Here is a 19,022-nt window from a genome sequence, read left to right as displayed (position 1 = left end):
TAGGCAATATATTTTTACAGTAGAACTATTACTGTATCACATCTGTGATTGTATATAGAAATCTTGGGAGCCAAAGTTGAGTTGCAAAGAAGTTGTATTCTCACAAGAAACTATTCCTAGTATTTAGGGTTTCCATAAGAGAGAATATTTTTAGATATTCTCTTAGCTTTTAAGAAGTCATTACTAGCTTATTTTTGTAAAGGTCAACTTATGCTCCCAGCACGGATCAATAATGATTTTTCTTTTTGATTTGTATTGGCGTAACAGTTGATTATGTCTTTTGTGCTGGGAACGCCGAATGTAACCTTCTTTGACAACAGCCTTTATCTGGATTAGTTGCGTTGATCCATATTGCTTTCTAGTCTGTGAAGTCTGATGCAGCCACATGGCAAATACTTAAGGTATGGGTATACAAACAGATTGCTGAATGCTAAGTGAAGATGGGAATTTGCAGCATGTCAGCTATTCCCCGGTAAGAGCCAGGGAACGGGCTCTCACGCTGCCGTAAATACAAGATATCTTGCTGCTTATACTTTGGGGTTAAGCTGTCTTTCACTGATGGTGGGGTAAAAATATGCCTGGGAGCATTTGCCATGGATTAGCCCATTTGCTGTTTGTGAGTGATAACAATTGTATATTCTCCTAGCCTGAGGTCTTGGAGCAAGTAAGAGACAAAAAAATAGTTTGATTGAAATTAACAGTCCCAGATCAGGTTTAAAGGAAGAGACGTAAGCTCCTCTGGTTCTGGAATGGCACCGACTACATACTGAGGCATTACATGAGTAGGAATTTTCTTCCCGTTGTTTCAATGAGCAGGTATATGTGTATTCCAGTGGCCAAATGTTCTTCTCCAAGAGCGTTATCTGATGTTGCCAGGTACTGAAGGTGCAAAAAGATGTATGTTAAGTTTCATTGATGATCTCCCTCTTCCATAATTTTTGTGGAATCGCAAAACTTTCTCCCTTATATGGTTCTCTGAGATGCTGAAGTACATAGTTTGTAAAGTCAAAGTGAGATTTCTGTTATAATGTTATTTGAAAATAGCACTAAAGCTTTGTCTAGTTTGTCTTACAATTCTTTTGTTTGTTATCTCCAGTAATATTCTGTTAACATTTAAGACATGAATTACCAAGTCTTGGGCAATTTATGTAGATCTCAGAAAATACTCTGTGGAATACAAACTGCAAATATCTTTGCAATCAAATTACTTTTCATCTAGTTCCATAAAATATTTGTGTATTATAAATAAGCATTACTTCTATAGCAGTAATATTTGTGGTGATTAACTGTGGTATGCTGGTTTCAAGCCACTTCATGAATTGAAGCATGTTTTGCCATAAAAACGTACTAGCAAAGAAGTAGTGCAGTTGGAATTGCTGTATCCATAACTGTGGATTCGCATTTTTATGTGCTGGCAGTCATCCAATAGAGCAGCATTTCTTGCGCTATTACAGCAACAATTAACTCTGTGGTAGCCAAAATCAAACAGATTTACACATCTCTGGAAATCACTGAAAGAGAGACTTTTATTTCCAGTCTGGCAAAATAGATTTTTTTTTTTTTTTTAAAGAACATCCTTTATGATGCTGAGTATCTAAATAGTCAGACTTCGCAAGTTCAGCAGCAAACATTGTTTATACTGCATTGCAAATGTTATATCGTTGAGTTGTACTGCTTACAAATAACTATGACTGGCAATATATGCTAGATTATGATGTATTTATAATGAAACATGAATTTATCAAGGAAAATGTGAAAATCATGATTTCATATTTTTCTGTGAATAGTACTTTAAAGTGAGCTATATCTCTTTATTGTTAGCAAATTTAATTCCATTGTATTTAGCACTTCTTTTTAATGGTATGTCTAATTTCAATACACTAGTTGGCCAAGCTAAGATTTTTTTTTTCTTTTTTTAATTTTTTTTTTTCTCTTGCAACATGTAAGATTTTGGGAGTCAGCTGGAAAGGGCCTCTCTTTTAAATAAGTTCAGTTGTGACCTTGCGAGAGACCTGTTTAGATTGCAGGAGAATAGCTTATCTAGAGGTCATGGGCCTGAAACAGGTTAATTATAGAGCTAACATGTATAGGTTGATTTTCTGCACAGAAGGCAGTAGGGGCTGTGATACAGGACGTAACATTAATGATTCTGAAAAAGAATGGCAATTCACTTGTACTCTGATTTCCTTTGTAAGCACAGGCATTTTTGGTTGGAAATCCGTGTAGGTTCATTGCATGAGTCGAGGACAATAAAAAAATCCTGAAGTATCCAGTGAGCTTACTGTGTAGTACAGATCTGCCGAATACGTGTATTTCTTTGCCAAGAAGCTGGAGGTGGATTGAAGACTGATATGTCCTCTTTTTTTCTTAGATTTATAGAAGTAATTTAGTATACTACCGCTGCGTTTGGCGCAATGTGACTGAGAACTATGGTAGTCTTTTATCACCAGTGCAATACTTTGACAGTGATTTGAGTGAAGCAAAATTCTGGTTTGATTTACAAAACAGCTATTGCGGTATTTGAAAAGATGGGCCTTTTCTTCTAATAAGACTATTACATTAATGGACCAGGTCACTCCTCTAATATGTACAGCTCGTGTTATGTGATGGATTAGTTCCTCCCTCCGATGTTTAAAATGACCAGTGTTTCCGAATACTTGTAGATCTGGTGATTTGATTCACTCCAATGATGTGGTGCAGTGATTTCCTTCTGGCATACAAGATGCACAGATTATTTATATGACTATAGGAATTTATTGTGGCCTTCCTTCTCCCAAACTTATGTTCAAAGCTTTTTACAGTCTTCATTTATATATGTAATATAAAATAATGAAAGGCAGGAAGTCGTATATGGTAAAAATTATATGGGAGGATATTCACATTCTGAGTGGAACATGCGAGTGATGTGTATCTTGATTGAAACAAATCTTCATTGCAGTGCTTATAAAGGATAATTTTTATGAAAAACGTTTTGCCTTGATCTGAATATGTTTCTCTGCCCAACAAATTAAATTACACTGGTTATTTGGCAGATTGATTAGGGAGAGGGTAGATTACTCCTACACAAAGTGAAGCTCCTTTTGACTCATTCTTTTAACTGTGTAGCACTTTAAGGTCTTCCCTATTTGTGTGGGAGAAGTTTCCTATCTTACAGATGTGCATCTGAAAATTTAGTGGCTAACAGCTAACTTTTGTTAAACGTGTTTATCTTGTGTTCTTGTTTAGCAACCTGCAGAATTAATCTGTTAATCCACCTACTCTCTAGAGTATGCCTTCGTCTACAGAGTGAAATTCAATACACACTTTTAATTTTTTTTCACAAAATGTGGTTTTGATAATGCATGCACTTAAAGTGCCTAGTAGTTAATATTTTGACCTGTTAATTGAAATCTTTCAGTATCTTATGGCCAGTGGCATTGGGGAGGGCTGCTTTGTATCACCTCATCCAATTCCCCTGTAATGGGGAACTCTGGTTTTTAATCCTGTTCCATTTGCTGACCACCTACCCCCCGTCTACCCCCCCCTTACGTAGCAAATTTGTGCTTAATGCCATAGTCTTGCTTTTCATTATTACGCTTTGTGGGTTTCTCACAATTAACCCCGAGAATTTTGAGTATTTGTAGGCCACAGTTTCGAAAATACTTTTCTAAATGTATAGAGGTCACTTCAAGATTTTTAAATGCAACATTATTTCCTGGTAGGAAGGTTCCAGCTAGAATATTTCTAGATCCAATTCTAAGGTTTTGCACTTTAGTCTTGAAAAAATAACAGCAGCAAGCATTCATTAACAGAATAATTTGCTGAAATCTTTTACCCTGAGTGGAAGAAGCCTTGCTGAGTTGTTGGTAACTTTCCATCCTCCTGTGGCTCCTTCTCCACAAGGAGATGCCTTCCCTAGGGTTATATCTGTCTTGATAGGTACATTAGAGCTGTTATCTGTTTAATTTAGGTGTGCAATTAGAAACCGAGCCAAGTAAAACTCAAGATAAATGAAATTTTGTGAGGTTGTTGGCTGCTACTGTGTTTGTGAAGAGTAAGATAGTCCAGTGCCAGGAAACCTATTCTGTTTCCAATTAGAAACCATAAAAAAATAAAGTAATTAGGCCAAAGAAATTTAACTATGAGGAAGAAAGGTTGTAGAGATTTGTTTCATACAATTTATGATCATCTTGCTCAGCCTGAAGATTCCTATGCACTAGAAATGTTTTTGTTTCAGGGTAAAGTTTTCAGAAGCAGCAAGTCCCATTTAAGATACATGAGATTGGTTTGTGTTAATTGTGGTGAGATGTTACTGGTTGAGTTCACTGGCGACCTGAGTTTTATTTAAATGTAGATTTGGAACTCATAGATTTCTTGGGTTGCCTTGAAAACTTTACCCCAGTCTTTATGTATGTACGTTTCTAGAAGTCTTAGCTTTTTTTCTTCCTTCTGCTACCTGAATGTTCATCAGGAGAATGGCATGCAATTGTGCCACTGGTATTCCCTGATAAGAGCAGTGAGATTTTTTCATCCATCTTGAAGCAGAACTGCGAAAAGTAGTGTTGTCTTTCTAGGTGGGTCTTATGGGGGCGCTACTGTGGCCGTGTCAGGGTCCTGTTATGACTTTTTTCCTTGTGAAAGAATGGACTAACTGTGAGTTGCACAGAAAATATGTGGCTGAAGCTGGTACTAGATTGCAGATTGCTTGAGCCATTATAGTATAAGAACTGTACAGCATCTCAACATCCTGTTTTGCCACTCCCTTTAGAAGTGCTCTGATGTAGGGTGTCACTGAGGGCTCTATGTTAAAGTAGAAAAGTTCTGATTTGGTATTCAAGTTGCGCTTAGGGTGTTGGTCTTCTTAAGCTCCATCTTCAGTGCCATGTTCACTCCCTTGTGTAGAGATTCAGTAACCTCTAAGAATTTCTGCTGTTGACAAAAAGGAATCTGTTCCAGTCTCCTTCTCGTGGAAGAGTCTTGTGTACTCTTTCCACTGAAAGACTCCCAAATGCACTTCCTTCCCTTCCACCTATTGAAACCCTCCTACATCCTGATCCTGGAAGAGGCTATTCTCTTGTTTACACTTGGTAAGCAAAGCCTTGCCCATGGCCTGTAAAGATTGAGCTGCATACATACCTCTCTGTCTGGGGGAAGGGAAGTCCTGGGAACATACAACAGAACAACTTTTATCATGTTTCTGTAAACTGTCTTACTTTTGAGCTATATTGTGCAATGATTATTGAGCTGAAACTTCCAGTGTCTGGTGTCATGATTTTATTTTTCTGATCTAAACTCACAGCAGTTCAAGTCAGGTGACTTAAAAAAATGTTGGGAAGCTGAAGGGAAAGTTGGTTATGAAATGATGCTGAGGATAGACACCGTCATCCAAGCCGGAGCTTCATGCCAGCTGTGGGCAAAATAGGTATCAGGTAACAAAAACAACCTCAGTAAACTGTTAGAAAAAAGGTGGAATGGTTTCACATCTTTTATGGACTCATTTGTGTTTATTTTGTAGCTTCCTGTAGTTTGGCAGGCTACATTGTAATACATTAATAAGAAAATAAATAAGCAAAATATTAAAACAAAAGTCACATGGAGTAGAGGGGTACAACTGCTAAATGGCATAAAACATCTTCCCTTGGCACTTGTCCAGTTCCCATAGCCTTTAACTGTGACTTGTTGAAATGTCCCATTACAAGCACAGCAGCATGTGAACTGCAGGACATCAGAGTTACTTTTTCCCTGGGCTTTTGATATGTCAGGATTTTTAGTTTTATTACTATTCATATATTCCCTGAAAACGAAACCACTTTGTTGTTTCTAAAACAGAATCTGCCCCCTTAATCGTTTATGAATAAGTTACTGTTTTGAGTTCTGAATGGTGGAACTTCATGTATGTGCCTTGGACATAGGCATTAAAAAGATACATAGAAATTTTCAATTCCACATTAATATTTGCTAACCCTGTTAGTCAGCTTTCTGACCTGCATGTGTGCAAATCACGCAGAATTGACAGAGGATAAATGTCATCTAATAAAAAAGAAATCTGTTAAAATGCATACTTAAAAGGAGCAGGTTTATAAATAAAGTCTTCCAAAAACTGTTCTATTCCTGAGCTTATAGAACTGCTCATGTAGTTAACCAGTCATGATTTTTTTTCTTACTGAGCTTGGGTGTACTTGATTACAAATGATTGCCTTTTTTACTTATGCATGGAATCCATGTATTCATTGCATTCGCATAGGGAACCAACAAATGGGAGAAAAACCGGTTAAATAAGTTAAATGGTTGCCATGCGTAAAACAAACAAACAAAAAGGGAAAAAACTTTGGCTGTGAAGGCCTTCTTGGATGGCCTAGAAACTTGGGTTCACGTTGCTATGGCAAAACAACACAAAGGGACAGATCCTGCGGGCTTCGCTCAAGTTATCCTCATTCACTTCGGTGGGACTTGTGATGTGACTTAGAGGAGGAAGATTCTTGGCTTGCTCTGGTAGAGAAGTGTTTGTTAGTGGTGCAGAGAGCTGTGCAACCTCTGGCACCATGCATGGAAAGAGGAGGGAATTACCAGAGTCCATGTCAATAAGGAGGAGAGGAAGTGGAAGTTATTCTTCAGGCAGTAAAGGAAAAGGTTAGACAACGAGGAAGATAGAGTTAAGGCAAGGGAAGAACTTGTATGGGAAAGGTAGGTGGTGATTAAAGAAGCAGATGGTGACTATTGGGGGAAAAGGCTTAGGGGAACGGAAATAAAAGGGGAAAATAAAGCAATAAGAACCCAATTCAACGATAAACGTGGCATATTCCTATGCTATAGAAGCCTTTAATAGGAAACAGAAACACCCCCAAGTCTGTGGCTGTGGCCACCTGCAGGCATATGTATTGCTAGGTTGGATTGTGCAGAGCAGCTTTGAAAAAGTAGGCAAAAATAAATTTACCAAGAGAAGAAAAACGGGTAAAAATTCAAGCTAAGGAGATCACTGATCTCAGGGAAAGTAATATGTAACTGGTATTTTGCTAGAAGTACAGAAACAGACTGAGTAGAAAGGTGCTCAGATCTGAAGACAGAGCTTAATCATAGGGCTTATACTTGGTCATTTTCGTTTGTAGTTCTTTAAGCACTTTAGAGCAGAGTCCTGTCCCCTTTTTGTCAGGCAGTAAGCAGACGTGGGGATGGATACCTTTCTGCTGGTGACCACAGCACAGAATGTGATTTTCTTAGTAACAATCCACCCATAGACCACAGAGCCTTATGTCCTGGTAGCTCCTGTCAGTGAGGGCTGGAAAATCCTTTGGAAAGGTGATTTTTTTTTTTTTTTTTGTAAGAGTAAGCAACATGCTTCTAACTTCTGAATTCTTTGGTCATGTTGTAGTGTTAAAGGTGACTTTCAGTTCAAAGGATAGCTTTAAAAAAATCCTCAAAAGACTGGAATTCTGAGTAAGATGAGTAGCAGATTTTTACAAAGAAAAATATTTCGGTTAATGAAAGCTAGAGAGATAACAGTAGTGTACTGAAGTGATTTGTGTTTTGTGCTTGCTGCTGCTGGCTCTAACAAAGTAAGATTCTTTTAAATACCATTGAGTTAAAGGGTATTTGTTGTCCTCTAGCTTAGAGTAGTAGTGAAATCTGTCCTTCTGTGGCTGGCCATGCTCACGGGCCAGTCAGCACATCCTAGCACCCTCCAAAAGCATCACGCTTTTCACTGGTTTCTAGCTAAGCTTTATGCATTAAAATTCTCATGGACATTAGAGGCTCCTGCTTTAAACCAGATTAAGACCTCATACTTCCTCCTCTTCCTGTCCTCATGTACTTCAAAATGTGTTTCCCCCCTTCTGCTCCCCCAGTCTTCTTTCAAACCTAATAAAATCTAGTAGTAGAGTCTTCCTGCCTAATGTTCCCAGTAGTGCTCATGCCTGATTGTGTCTGCAGAATTATACTTCTCAACAAAACAGGTTCTTTTCTGCTTCTTAGACCTTCACTTTTATCAGGCCTAGTGGCCTTTACAACAGCAAACTTCAGTGAAAAGGACCTCAGCAGATGGTGCCTCTTGGAGTCTGCAATGGCTCTGGCTGCAGATGCCCTCTTTTGCCCGCCTTACTTGCAGCTTTTACTAGTATAAAGCATCGGTGTGAAAACAGTGTGTATAGTAAACCCGAAGCTCTCATGTCATCTCTTCCTCTTCCTTGTTGGGATTTGTTCGTTATACTTTTAATATGCCCTTTTGTGACCTCAGTTGCAAAAATAGCTACCCAGATATACCCCAAAGGAAAAGATGATTCTCTCGGAAATTTCTTTTGAATCTCAAATTGACTAGCAGTTGTGTTTACTTCTTGGATAAATAGTTTAGGTTCCTGATCCCTTTGCACAGCTTTCTTCTCTTATTTCAAAGGAAATGTCCCCCTATTCTGTGGACTGCCTCAACTTTTCCTAGTTTTCAGGTTTTGCATATTCTTCTAGTGATTTTAGGTTTCACACTGAGGCAAAATCTGGCATGTTTTGCACCACAGCTGAATTTTTCTCACCTACTTTCTTATTCATTTCTCTTTGGTACTGTCAGATGGTCAGATAATAGCAGCTTCATAGCTAACTTCCATCACAGGGGAGGATGATCAGGTTTTCCAAAATACCGACAAACTGCCTGCTTAGTAGGTTTATTCTTAAATGAATCGTTAGTAGCGTTTTTCGTCTGTGCTTTTTGACATAAATTGCTGCTGTGTAGCTGGCAGTCTGGATATCGTCCATCCTAACTTTGTGACACTTGCTGTCAATTAGTCACCTTTTCGCGTTGTCTTTCATTTGCCCTCCTTTTTAAGTTTGTGCATGCATATCTTCAAGCAAGTGAGCCCTTTCTTTAGAAAGCTCTTCCTAATTTTCATTTAAGTCTTCATTATTCACCCTTCGCAAACTGGCAGAGTCAGAGTAGGAGCCTAGGGCTTTTTGATCATATACTGCCTGCTCCGAGTTATACTTTGTAAATGTCCTAGGGCAGTGGGTTGTGGCAAGAGTCAAATCACTCTTGGTTTTGCATACAGTTGAAAATGAGTGTGTATTCTCTCTTCCTTTTAAATCATCTTTCCTGAATCAAAGTCTAATGGCAACTTGGCTTTTTAACGTACTTAAGTGGTCGGCACAGAGTGGGATTCTCAGCTGCTCTCAGCAGCATCACTTTATCTCCAGTTCTTGCCCTCTGTTCCCTACTTCTGCACAACTGTGTGCCTTATAAAAATGTCACTGAAGAATAAGAAGTTTGTGCTGATGGAAGAGTGACCTGAGTAACGTCTTGTGTTTTCCTATTTAGTGTATTGCTGAGCGTATGTGCTGTAGTTGTTCTTTTTCTGGTTTCTCTTTTGTTTGTTGTTGTTGATGAAATGGTTATACATCAGTAACTCAAGTTTCAGAATGCTTATTCATTGCCTGTTTTCACATATGACATCTTGCAGGAAGTTATGATGGTCTTTTAGAGCTAACACTGGCTATAAACCTCATGGTTTGCTGTATTTGATCATTTCTCTTTATGGTAGCATTTAAAAATTGAGTTAGCAACCAAATACTCTCATTGAGTAGATTTAGGTTTCATTTCATCTGAAGAAATAGCAGTAAGTAATTCCAGCTAATGTTTGACTTCCCAAATGATGTTCAATATCTGCCATAAATTCCTTATGGCTTGCTGTTTGGCATTAAACCTGTTTGATTTGGATTTTCATGTTCAAAAACTTCTGTGTTAAAGGATTGTCCAACACTCTAGTAAACAATTTATTATTTCTGTTTAATAAAGGTTGCCCTTAATTTACCACAAAGTTCAGTATCCCTTGCAGATTTAAGGGTTTAACTATATAACCTGACACTCTGGAGGGAGAGGAGCGATATCTAGAACTCATTGAATGCTTCCAGTAGGTTCAGAATGAATAATTTTTACAAGCCTTGTAAATTGCCCAAGGAAGCCATCATTGAGTATTTTCTGTTTTGAGCTGTCTCTAACATTGGTTTTGTGTGTGTGTTTGTTAATACTTTTCCAGAACTTTTTTTTTCTTGAAGATGAACCCATCTTCTACAAAATGTCTTAGAGGAAATCTTTAGGTAAATCATGCTTGTTTGGGGCTTTAGGGTGGACTATTGCTGCGTTATGAGGACATATTGTTTGTCTTGCTATTTGTGGTAGAAATTCTTTGCAGCATCTTCTTACCTCAATCATGTTGTGTGGTAGTGTTGTAGTCTCACCTAATGTTTTTTTAAATATATTGATCCTAGCAAGCAATGGAAAGAATAGTTTGTGGCAGAGAACCTGTAAGTAATAAAACATTCAACATCAGTAACGGGGATATGTTTTAAGATGGAATAAGCAAAATTGTACAGAATTGATGTTGTTGAATGATATGTAAATAGGTATTTGTTTATTTCTTGAAACATTTTTTTCCTCTTAGATTAATTAATATCTATTCCTAAGTTTAGGGCCAATTTTAAAAAGGACAATGTGTGGAAGAGAACAAAAATGCATTTTTTTTAAATTTTTTGTGATTTTTTTGTGGCTAAGGCTTTTTTAACCATCCCAGGGTAGTTTCACAGGTTCTTAATTTTTGAGGTCAAGGTTTTAGGTTAGTATGACTTAAGAATTTTCACAGATAGTGCCAGTATCATATAATTCTCATGATAAAGAATCTCTAATTTGGGATATCTAATCATACATCAATCATACATAACTTTGTGAGTAACAGATAACAGGATACCCAGATCTTGTTTACACTGTGCGAAGTGATACGTGTACCTCTTCCAAGTAAAGAGTAAACTCCTTTTCCCCAGATTGAGTGCCAGTGGGTAGAAGATAAAGATTATTGGGTAACATTACTAGAGTCACCATTTCCCTAGGGCTTTGCTTCGTTCACTGCTGTTGTCTGACGACCTTTCTAAGCCACTGGAAGGGTGGTGATGAGAGGGTACAAAGAATCAGTGACAGAATTTCAACCTAAAGTGTCGTGTGTCAAAAGCAAACAGGAGACAAAAGCAAATGTGCTTCTTGCAGGGAACGCTGAGCTTGAAAGTGAATGGCATGAAACCCCACGTTGTGATGGACATCCAGCTCATTCCTCGCCCCACATGTTTCCGTCCCCGGAGGTGTGGTGTCTGGGTGCTTCATGGCTCCGGGGCTCTCTTCAGCGCCGGTGGGGTCTGGGGCACTCCTGAGACCCCTCGGAAGTGCTGGGAGCTGGATCTGTTGAAGGCCATAGTTCTGGCCTTGGGCACCAACAGCCCTTTCTTGGTGGGAAGCTGCACCACTCCCCCCCCCATCCTGCACAGGGCAGTGCTGTCTCTGCCGAATAACTGAATAACTCATGGACAAATTCTGCAAAGGAAGTCCTGGTATTTTCCTCGTAGCTGTAGGAGTGCTGTCAGCCGGTGTCTTGGAGCGCTGGGCTTGGTGCAGGTTTCCCTGGTGCAGACTTTTGGTTGTGCACAGCGCGGCACACACTGAAAAACAGGGCCTGGCCTTTTGTCTGACTTCGTACTTCATTCCATTTTAGTGTCAGCAAGAACCTTTTAAATGGTATTCGTGTTGTCATGGTTTAGATTTTGGTCCTGACTCAGCGTTCTGCTATCACTTAGCGCCGTGGTGGTGGTTTGTAATTGCTGGCATTGCTTTGTGGTGAGTGTTGGTGGCTGCTGAGGCCCCGTCTGCCATCTTCTGCTTCTGACTGAAGGCTGGTAGTGAAGTAAAGTAGATAAGTTTTTTATTTGACTGAATACGATACCAACATTCTGGTTCCTTACCTACTTGGTCTGTAGTCATTCTAGACATCTAGATGACTGAGAACAGATTTAAAAAAAAAAAAAGTGGAAGAGGATATTGTGCATCTAGTAAGTGTTTCCCCTCAAAAATCTGCAGTGTGAACTCTGGGGTCAGAATTTTCGGTGTTTTTAATGCCTGCAGGCGTCAGCTGTATCGTCATTTATTTGTATAGCACATTTAAATTGTTTTACTGACCTGGTATATCATGTCTTGAAATCTCTTAAAATAAAGATTCTGAAAAGCTTTATGTTTATATTTAGCGTCAAGTGGCCTTGAAAAGTTTTCAGAATTTGTGATACTGAGAAACGATGAGATAAATTTATTGTTTTGCCCATAAACCAGCTACAGCACATGTGAAACATTTCTCCATGGTACAATAAAGGTAGGAGCAGATAAATAAGCAAACAAATGTTTATATGTCCCAGAGAAAGTCTGAATACTTAAAATAAACATGTCTGAGGCTGTGAGTACCATTGGCGGGCTTCAGCAGGACTTCAGTATTAGTTGACAGAAGGGACTCTGGGATTTCACTTCCAAGCAGATCACAACTTGCACAATGTACAGTATGAAAGAGCGACAGCTGCAAAGAAGTGCTGAAATACAGGGGGGAGGGTACTAAAGTGGTCAGCACCTACGGTATCTAGCAATATAAAATGCACTCTTCTGGTAGTCCTTTAAGAAAGAATCCCGTTTCTTTGTTACAAGAGAGATAATTTTAAATATCCAGTAACATTTCTGTAAGTTGTATTAAAGTATGTTTTTACTTTTTTCTGTAGGCAATTAAAAGTCTGGAAGATTGGATTTCAAAACATACCACAAATTTCAAAGGGAGTAAATCTACATGAAGAGCTACAAAGGGAGTTGATTTGAGAAGACACAGCGTTTGCAAAAATGTCTTCAAGTTGTGTGACTTCAGTGTTTGCTTTGATGATTTTGTGCTTTGCAGCTGCAGGTAGGTGACATTATGTAAATCATGCATTCAGTGTAACTTATTGTATATGCTCAGAATTATTGATCAAAAATACTTTTTCCATGCTGGAAAAATGTAGGTCAGCTGAAGTTTATATTTACATCTAGGTTTGATATAAAACTACTGTGATCATAACTGCTGGAATGGTGATACTTTGGAAGTGGAAACAGGGTAGCCCTGCCAGCGTGAGGGTTGTGCTGGTGAAGCTGAGGTAGAATCTCTCTACAGAGGTGAGCTGAAAGGGTGTACCACCTCAGCTCAGTGCTGCCTTCAAGGTCTAGCATCTGGAATTAAGTCCTGATTACTTTAGTTCAGAAAAGAAATTTTCGACAAAATCTCATAAAGGTTCGTAATAGGTCACCAAGTCTGTCCATCCATCCTTCCTGACCTATTGGGATAGATCTCACCTCGGTCATTCCTGACAGTTAACTGTCAATGGTGATGGTCAGTGTTACTGGAGGTCTCATAAATCAGGAAGATGCCTTGCCATTTACAGGGATTGTTCCTCTCCCACATTTTGTCCTAGATAGGGATTTTTAAGAGTGTGTTGCAATAACTTGTGACAGAGAAAGGAAAGATCTGTAGAGTTCAAGTACCTAGGTTATATTGTAGTTTCTTCAAGTGCTGAAGTTATTCTTCTTGGTATGTTTGTTTGTCAAAGTTCTTCCTGTGGTTGCAAGGGGAAGCCTCTTCTATGTCCAGCTTGCATACAGCATGGGTCGTCAGAGAAGAGGCCAAGTAGATACACAGTTAGTGAAAATGAGGTAGTGGGAAAAGTGGACAGTGGACAGATGGCTTGCTTAAATCTGAGATGTCCTCACTGTGGAAAAGATGACCAACTTTGGACGAGACAGGGCTGAGCAATTAAATGTGTTACAATTTGGCTTCCTTTCATCGTCAGCATGGAAAATTATGTTGTTTCAAGACCTCAGGCCTTGTGGGACTTTCTCTGGGGTTGACCTCCTGAAGGCATCCATCCAATATTAGTAACTTCGATTATTTAATAGTACGTGATGCTAACATTTTGCAATAGCTTCATTACAGATGAACTTTCAGCAATACAGGGTGTGTCTGAGTGTGTCTGTGGCCTGAGCTGAGGGTATGGATGCTGATCTTGGCTGAGAAGAGCGATTACTTGGAGCGAATCTGAATCATTACAGATGTGTAAAAATCTGCTTTGAAAGAAAGTGACACTGTAGGAAATAAGCTGTTTTAATTGATCACAACCATAATTCCATTTTGCTGCTGAGGAGATTGCTTGCCTAAGAAGTCAGCTTACCTCTTAACACCAGCTTTAATTAAAACCCACTAATTTAAAAGTGTTGTCAAACATAGTACTGCTATTAGAAAGTTATTCAGTGTTCAGAAACCTTAGCATGCCTGTCCTGAAGTTCATTGTGGTTTTTTTTTTGTATTACTCCCCAATTCTGTGTTTTACTCTGGCAGCTATTCTTGAAACAAACTCTTAAAAAGTACTATGGCTTTGGATTTGATCAGATGCTTATTCATATGTAGAGTCAGAGAATGATTTTTGGCTGGAAAGGACCTGTGGAAGTCTAGTCCAGCTCCCTGCTCAGAGCAGGACTAGCTTCAAAGTTATTTCGTTCTTGGAGACTGATTCTTCCCACTATCTGCATGGGAATAAGATAACTGAAGGGAGTAGAAAGGGTCACAGTTCGTTAGGGGGAGGTGAGGAAGCACTGTCATTGTGGTTTCTAAGCGTGTCTGTCCTGTGGGTTTTGGTTTTCTTCCATGCTTTTTATTTTTGCAATAAATTCTTAATGAGAACAACTAGTTAACATCCTTTACAGAGTATCGTGAGTACAGTAAGATAAGAGCAATGAAGAACTGATGGACTGATGAAGGAGAGAAACAGAGCTCTCAGACAGATATAATTACAACTGAGGAAGGACAGCTCTCTGAAGGTTATTTAGATAGAGCTTTTGCAACGTTTTTCTGTTAGTAGTCACTGAGTCCTGTTAGCCCAAACAATTATGCTTTACATGCAGGGAGTTTGTGGCTATAGGTGAAATACAGGTGGGAGCAAGCAACGCATGTGGAAAAAGCTGTAGTACATGTGCATGAGCTGTTGTGAGCTTGATGGCTAGGGTACCACAGGCTTGGCTTTTAATTGCCAGTGTACAAACCTGAGCTTTTTCAGGCTTGAACCATTAACATGCTAGTATAAATAAAACTGATAAGTATAAATAAAACTAAGAAGTATAAATAAAATCCTTATGTGCCTGTGGTGAAGCCTGGGGGAGGCAGGGGGCAGCATGCCACCTCCCTAGGGTGTTGATTTTTGTATATTGAGCCTTTTTCCAGCTTGCTCTTTGTTTCTGAAGTAGTGAGGCTGCTGCAGGAGAGCAGACCTTTCTTTTGTTTGCCAGTCCTACACTGACACTGCTATTATTGGTCTAGGTTTTGTTGCTAACTTTCCAGTATCTTCAGCATTGTTATCTTTTCAGGTATAGGTGATCTAGACAGAATCTGTGGTGGATTTATTTGTTTGGTTTTGTTTTGTTTTTTTTTCTTTCTTCCCATTCTTGCTTTTTGAACTACTAATGTGTTAAATATATCACAAAAACCCCCTGAATTAGATGACATGATGCACAGAGATGCATATTCAAACCTGAGCCACAAAACTGCATGTTTTTCATGCTAATAGCTTAAAGAATATACTTCACTAACATTGCATTGAAAATGGTCTGTATAAATATTCAAAAAATATTTGTCTATTTCTCTACTTCCTCTTACTGCTTGGATGTTTGTAGCTAAATGCATATCAGAATCTGATGTACTTTTAGCTTGTAGACAGATTTCTTCTAAGCTCATATTTATACAGCTTCCATTGTACAGAAAAAGACTGCAAAGAAAACCTTGACTACTGTGAGATTTTTCTTCCCCATGGAAAGTCCAAGGCAGGATGGAGAGGCAACTGCTGGCAAACTACCTTACTGTCTGAAGGAATTCTGTTTTTGAAGTGGGCTTAAACTAAGGTCTGGCAACCTGCAGTAGGAACTCCACAAAAACAGTCAGAACTGCACAGCTACAGCCTTGGATAACCTCATAAGCAAGTCTGGCTTTGTAGTCTTGGGAGCAAAAATATTCTGCCCTAATGTGGTGTAAATCAAAGGCTGAAACATATTTATTTTACTTGCTTGCAAATTTGTGCAGTTGGGTGCGTGATGTATGTCTTGATAAAATGTCTTAGAGGACAGCTGAAATGCATTCCTGCCCTAGACCCCGAGGCCAAACCTTCGACAAGATAGGTTCTTCCATGAAGGACTGGGAAATTTTTTTCAATTGAACTTCTTTTTTTTCCTTTTTCTTTACTGCCTTACTGTTCAGCTGGAAAGAAGGTAGAAGGGTGATACAGCCTGTGGATCTGCACTGGCCAAAGTGCAGATCCACATTCCAGTCTTCTGGGGTAGATCCTCTGGTGGCGCAACAGTGTCCCACTGTCGACAAAGCAGTGCAGCCGTGGCATCTGATACTAACCAGAATTTGCCCATGCAGCTATGTTCTCTGTCCCTCAGCCCCCCAGACATTTGGTGTTGCCTCTGCTTGCTTTGTAGACACCTCTCTCCTTGTGACAGTTTCATGGTTGTGGTCAGGCTGATGGAGAGACTATAAGCATTGGATACATTGAAGAATTTACTCATTTTCTGTAACACTGAGCTTACTGCTTTATCTGCTTACATTAGGTCTGTCTCTATGGTTTTCTTTCAGCAGCTCTTTATTCCTTGGTTCTCTACTGTATTATTATTCTAGGTTGTGGGTTTTTTTTTCCTTTCTTTCTACATGCTTGTTCTTATAAGTAATCTTACGTTGTTCAAAGCATGTGTGCTTCATTTTCAATGAGGCTGTTTGCTTGTAAGCTAATGTATCTTTTGGGTCTGTGCCCCCCAGATATGGTGGTGATGGGTGCCATGTTAATAAGCATAACAACAGGAAGAAACAGGCCTTGTCATGACATCTTTTTTTTATTTTTTTAAAAGAGGAACTTCCCCTGACCTTGAACACTGTGTTTCCAAAAGCAACATAGGATCTTTCAAAGTATAATGGAAAGTCCTTCCACTGGAAGGTGAAGGACGTGATCTAAAAGAAAAAAAAAAATATGCTGGGAGTCACTCACAAATTTCCTTCCATTTTAAGCAGTGTTTGCTGGGTATTTCCCAGATGTAATTAAATTGTAAGTTTTATTTTTCCTCAAAATATTTGCTGCCAGAGGTGTGGGGGGTTTTGTTTGTTTAAATTGTGGTTAGAGGATGAGAACTAAGGGACAGCAGTTGGTTGGCGCTTGAATTATTGGGAATGAAGTAAAACACAGATTGGTTGCAACTTTTGAACAGATAGCGGTTTCGCTCTCCCACCTCCCTTTTCCTTCGGTTCTTTCTCATAATCAGCCAACTTCTGCTTCCCTTGAAAAACCACCCGGTCCTATCCCTTTATGGTCTGGATAGTCAATCAGTCTTCTAGAGGATGAGATTAACCAGCACTCGGAGCATTTAAAGACGTTCAAGCTCAGAGAAGAGTTAGAGGAGCAGAGGGCTGGTTCGCATGCTGGGCCTTGCTTTTCTTGTATCTGTGCTGCTGCCATGCTTTGGGTCGGAAAGGCTGGGAGCCCTTCGGTAGGGGCTGTGAGGCAAAGGCTGGGCTCTTTTCATGAGAGCCTATCATGCTCTCAGTTCTGAGAAATACCAGTTGGGAACCACTGACTAGCTTTTAAAGGTGGAAATTTTTTGAATTTTTTTTATCCTCTCTGCGCCCTGATGGTGAAGCATCTTAATGTCAGATGTTCATCTGATAGGGAACCAAATGATGAATTCCTAACTTCATGTCAGTGAGCTCGATGAGATAACTCCACGAAACCAAAATATACTTAAAAAATTGATAGGTAATCTTAATTTCACACAAAAAGAAATAATACCTTTCAAGAAGTAAATGATGTTTTTAAGTGAGCAATTCAAATATGAAGACTGATCAAACTGGGAAGCTACACTAAGTCTGAATTAATGTTTCTTCAGCACTGCTGTTTGGTGATCTAGTCCTGTCTAAATTAGGTTTTTAATCTGGTCTTCTGTCTGTCTCTCAACCAGCTCAACTGAGTGAGATCCTGTGCCATTTCTGTGTGGTTTATGCATGAATAGTATTTTTATCTTCCAAAACCACACAAAATTCTGAAGAACTTTGAATGTCAGGATATGGAGAAAGGTTATGTATTATAGAAGAGGTAATTGTATCAGACTTGGAATGGCTTGAACTCAGCAGACTGCATTTTTCATGTATCAGCAAGGCTCTGAAGCAAAAAACAGTTGAATTTTGGCAGAGTTCTGTACCCATGTGGAGTGGTAGGATGTGGGGTTGTGGATCCCGATTCAGCAAAACAAGTGAGCATACATCTGAGTGCTTTGCTGAACCAGAGTATTTATCAGTAAACACGAAAATCTGGTTCTTTGATTAAAATCGAGTCTGTACAATGCCAAAGGAATTCTAAGAAATGTCAAGCCCATAATGCAATGCTTGAATTGTATAGATGCAGGCAAATGGCAGCGTTACTGAGTGTCTCTGGAGAGAAGTACTCAACTGATGAAAAGTAGTTTTGCAGAAAATTTTATGGCATGGAATGGTGAATGGCATTAATCCTTGTCTTTCTAAGGAAATTTATTGAAGGTTTTTTTAAGAGAACCTTGTCTTTAACAAGTTCTAAACATCACATAATTATTTTATAAATACTATGCTAAAAATAATTCTTTTGTTTTCTGAAGGGAATTGGGATTTGGGATTTTGCTTGTAGATCTTTTAATATTATTTCTGTACTGTAGGCCCTTATTAACTCTTTCTTACCTTTTCCATTTGTCATTTAGCTTAAAAATAACACAAATCCTTGATCTCTTATTAATTAATAAAAAAGTGAAAAGGGTTTATTTAGTTAACTAAAGATGGTATTTTTGTCTTCCTAATGTCAAGGAGAGGTACACAAGTTTTCTGAAGTGAAGGGTCTGCAAGAGTGAAGTGGTAGGTACTGTGGGACATACCTAAGAAATATTTGTCTTCTAACTAATATGTATTTGCCCTTTAATTTTTTTTCTGTTTTAAAATTATTCTCCCATCAAAATGACCTCAGCTGTTGTTGATATGTTGAACCTGCTTACCTTGCCTCTACAGAATAACTTTGTTTTGTTCTTGCTTGTTTCTTTTGCTGCAGAATAGCATAAATTCTGTCGTTTGGACTGAGCAGGGCATGCACAAGCATCAAACAGCACAGTTTTATCTGTTGGCACAGGAAGA

General features: G+C 38.9%; 1 protein-coding gene across 1 annotated transcript in view; it reads left to right on the top strand.

Moving 5' to 3' along the window:
* The first annotated feature begins 12,532 nt into the window (after window positions 1–12,532).
* The window catches only part of TGFBR3 (transforming growth factor, beta receptor III), a 103,987-nt gene continuing 97,497 nt past the window's right edge, over window positions 12,533–19,022 (top strand). The window contains exon 1 of the mRNA XM_009884737.1: window positions 12,533–12,710. Within this exon, the coding sequence (XP_009883039.1) occupies window positions 12,650–12,710 (61 nt within the window). The 5' untranslated portion in view covers window positions 12,533–12,649. The remainder of the gene's footprint in view (window positions 12,711–19,022) is intronic.

This window comes from Charadrius vociferus, unplaced genomic scaffold, assembly GCF_000708025.1.
Source record: "Charadrius vociferus isolate BGI_N301 unplaced genomic scaffold, ASM70802v2 scaffold163, whole genome shotgun sequence".
Classification (NCBI taxonomy): Eukaryota; Metazoa; Chordata; class Aves; order Charadriiformes; family Charadriidae; genus Charadrius; species Charadrius vociferus.
Note: the sequence above shows the minus strand (reverse complement) of the source record. Positions and strands in the feature narration are given on the sequence as shown.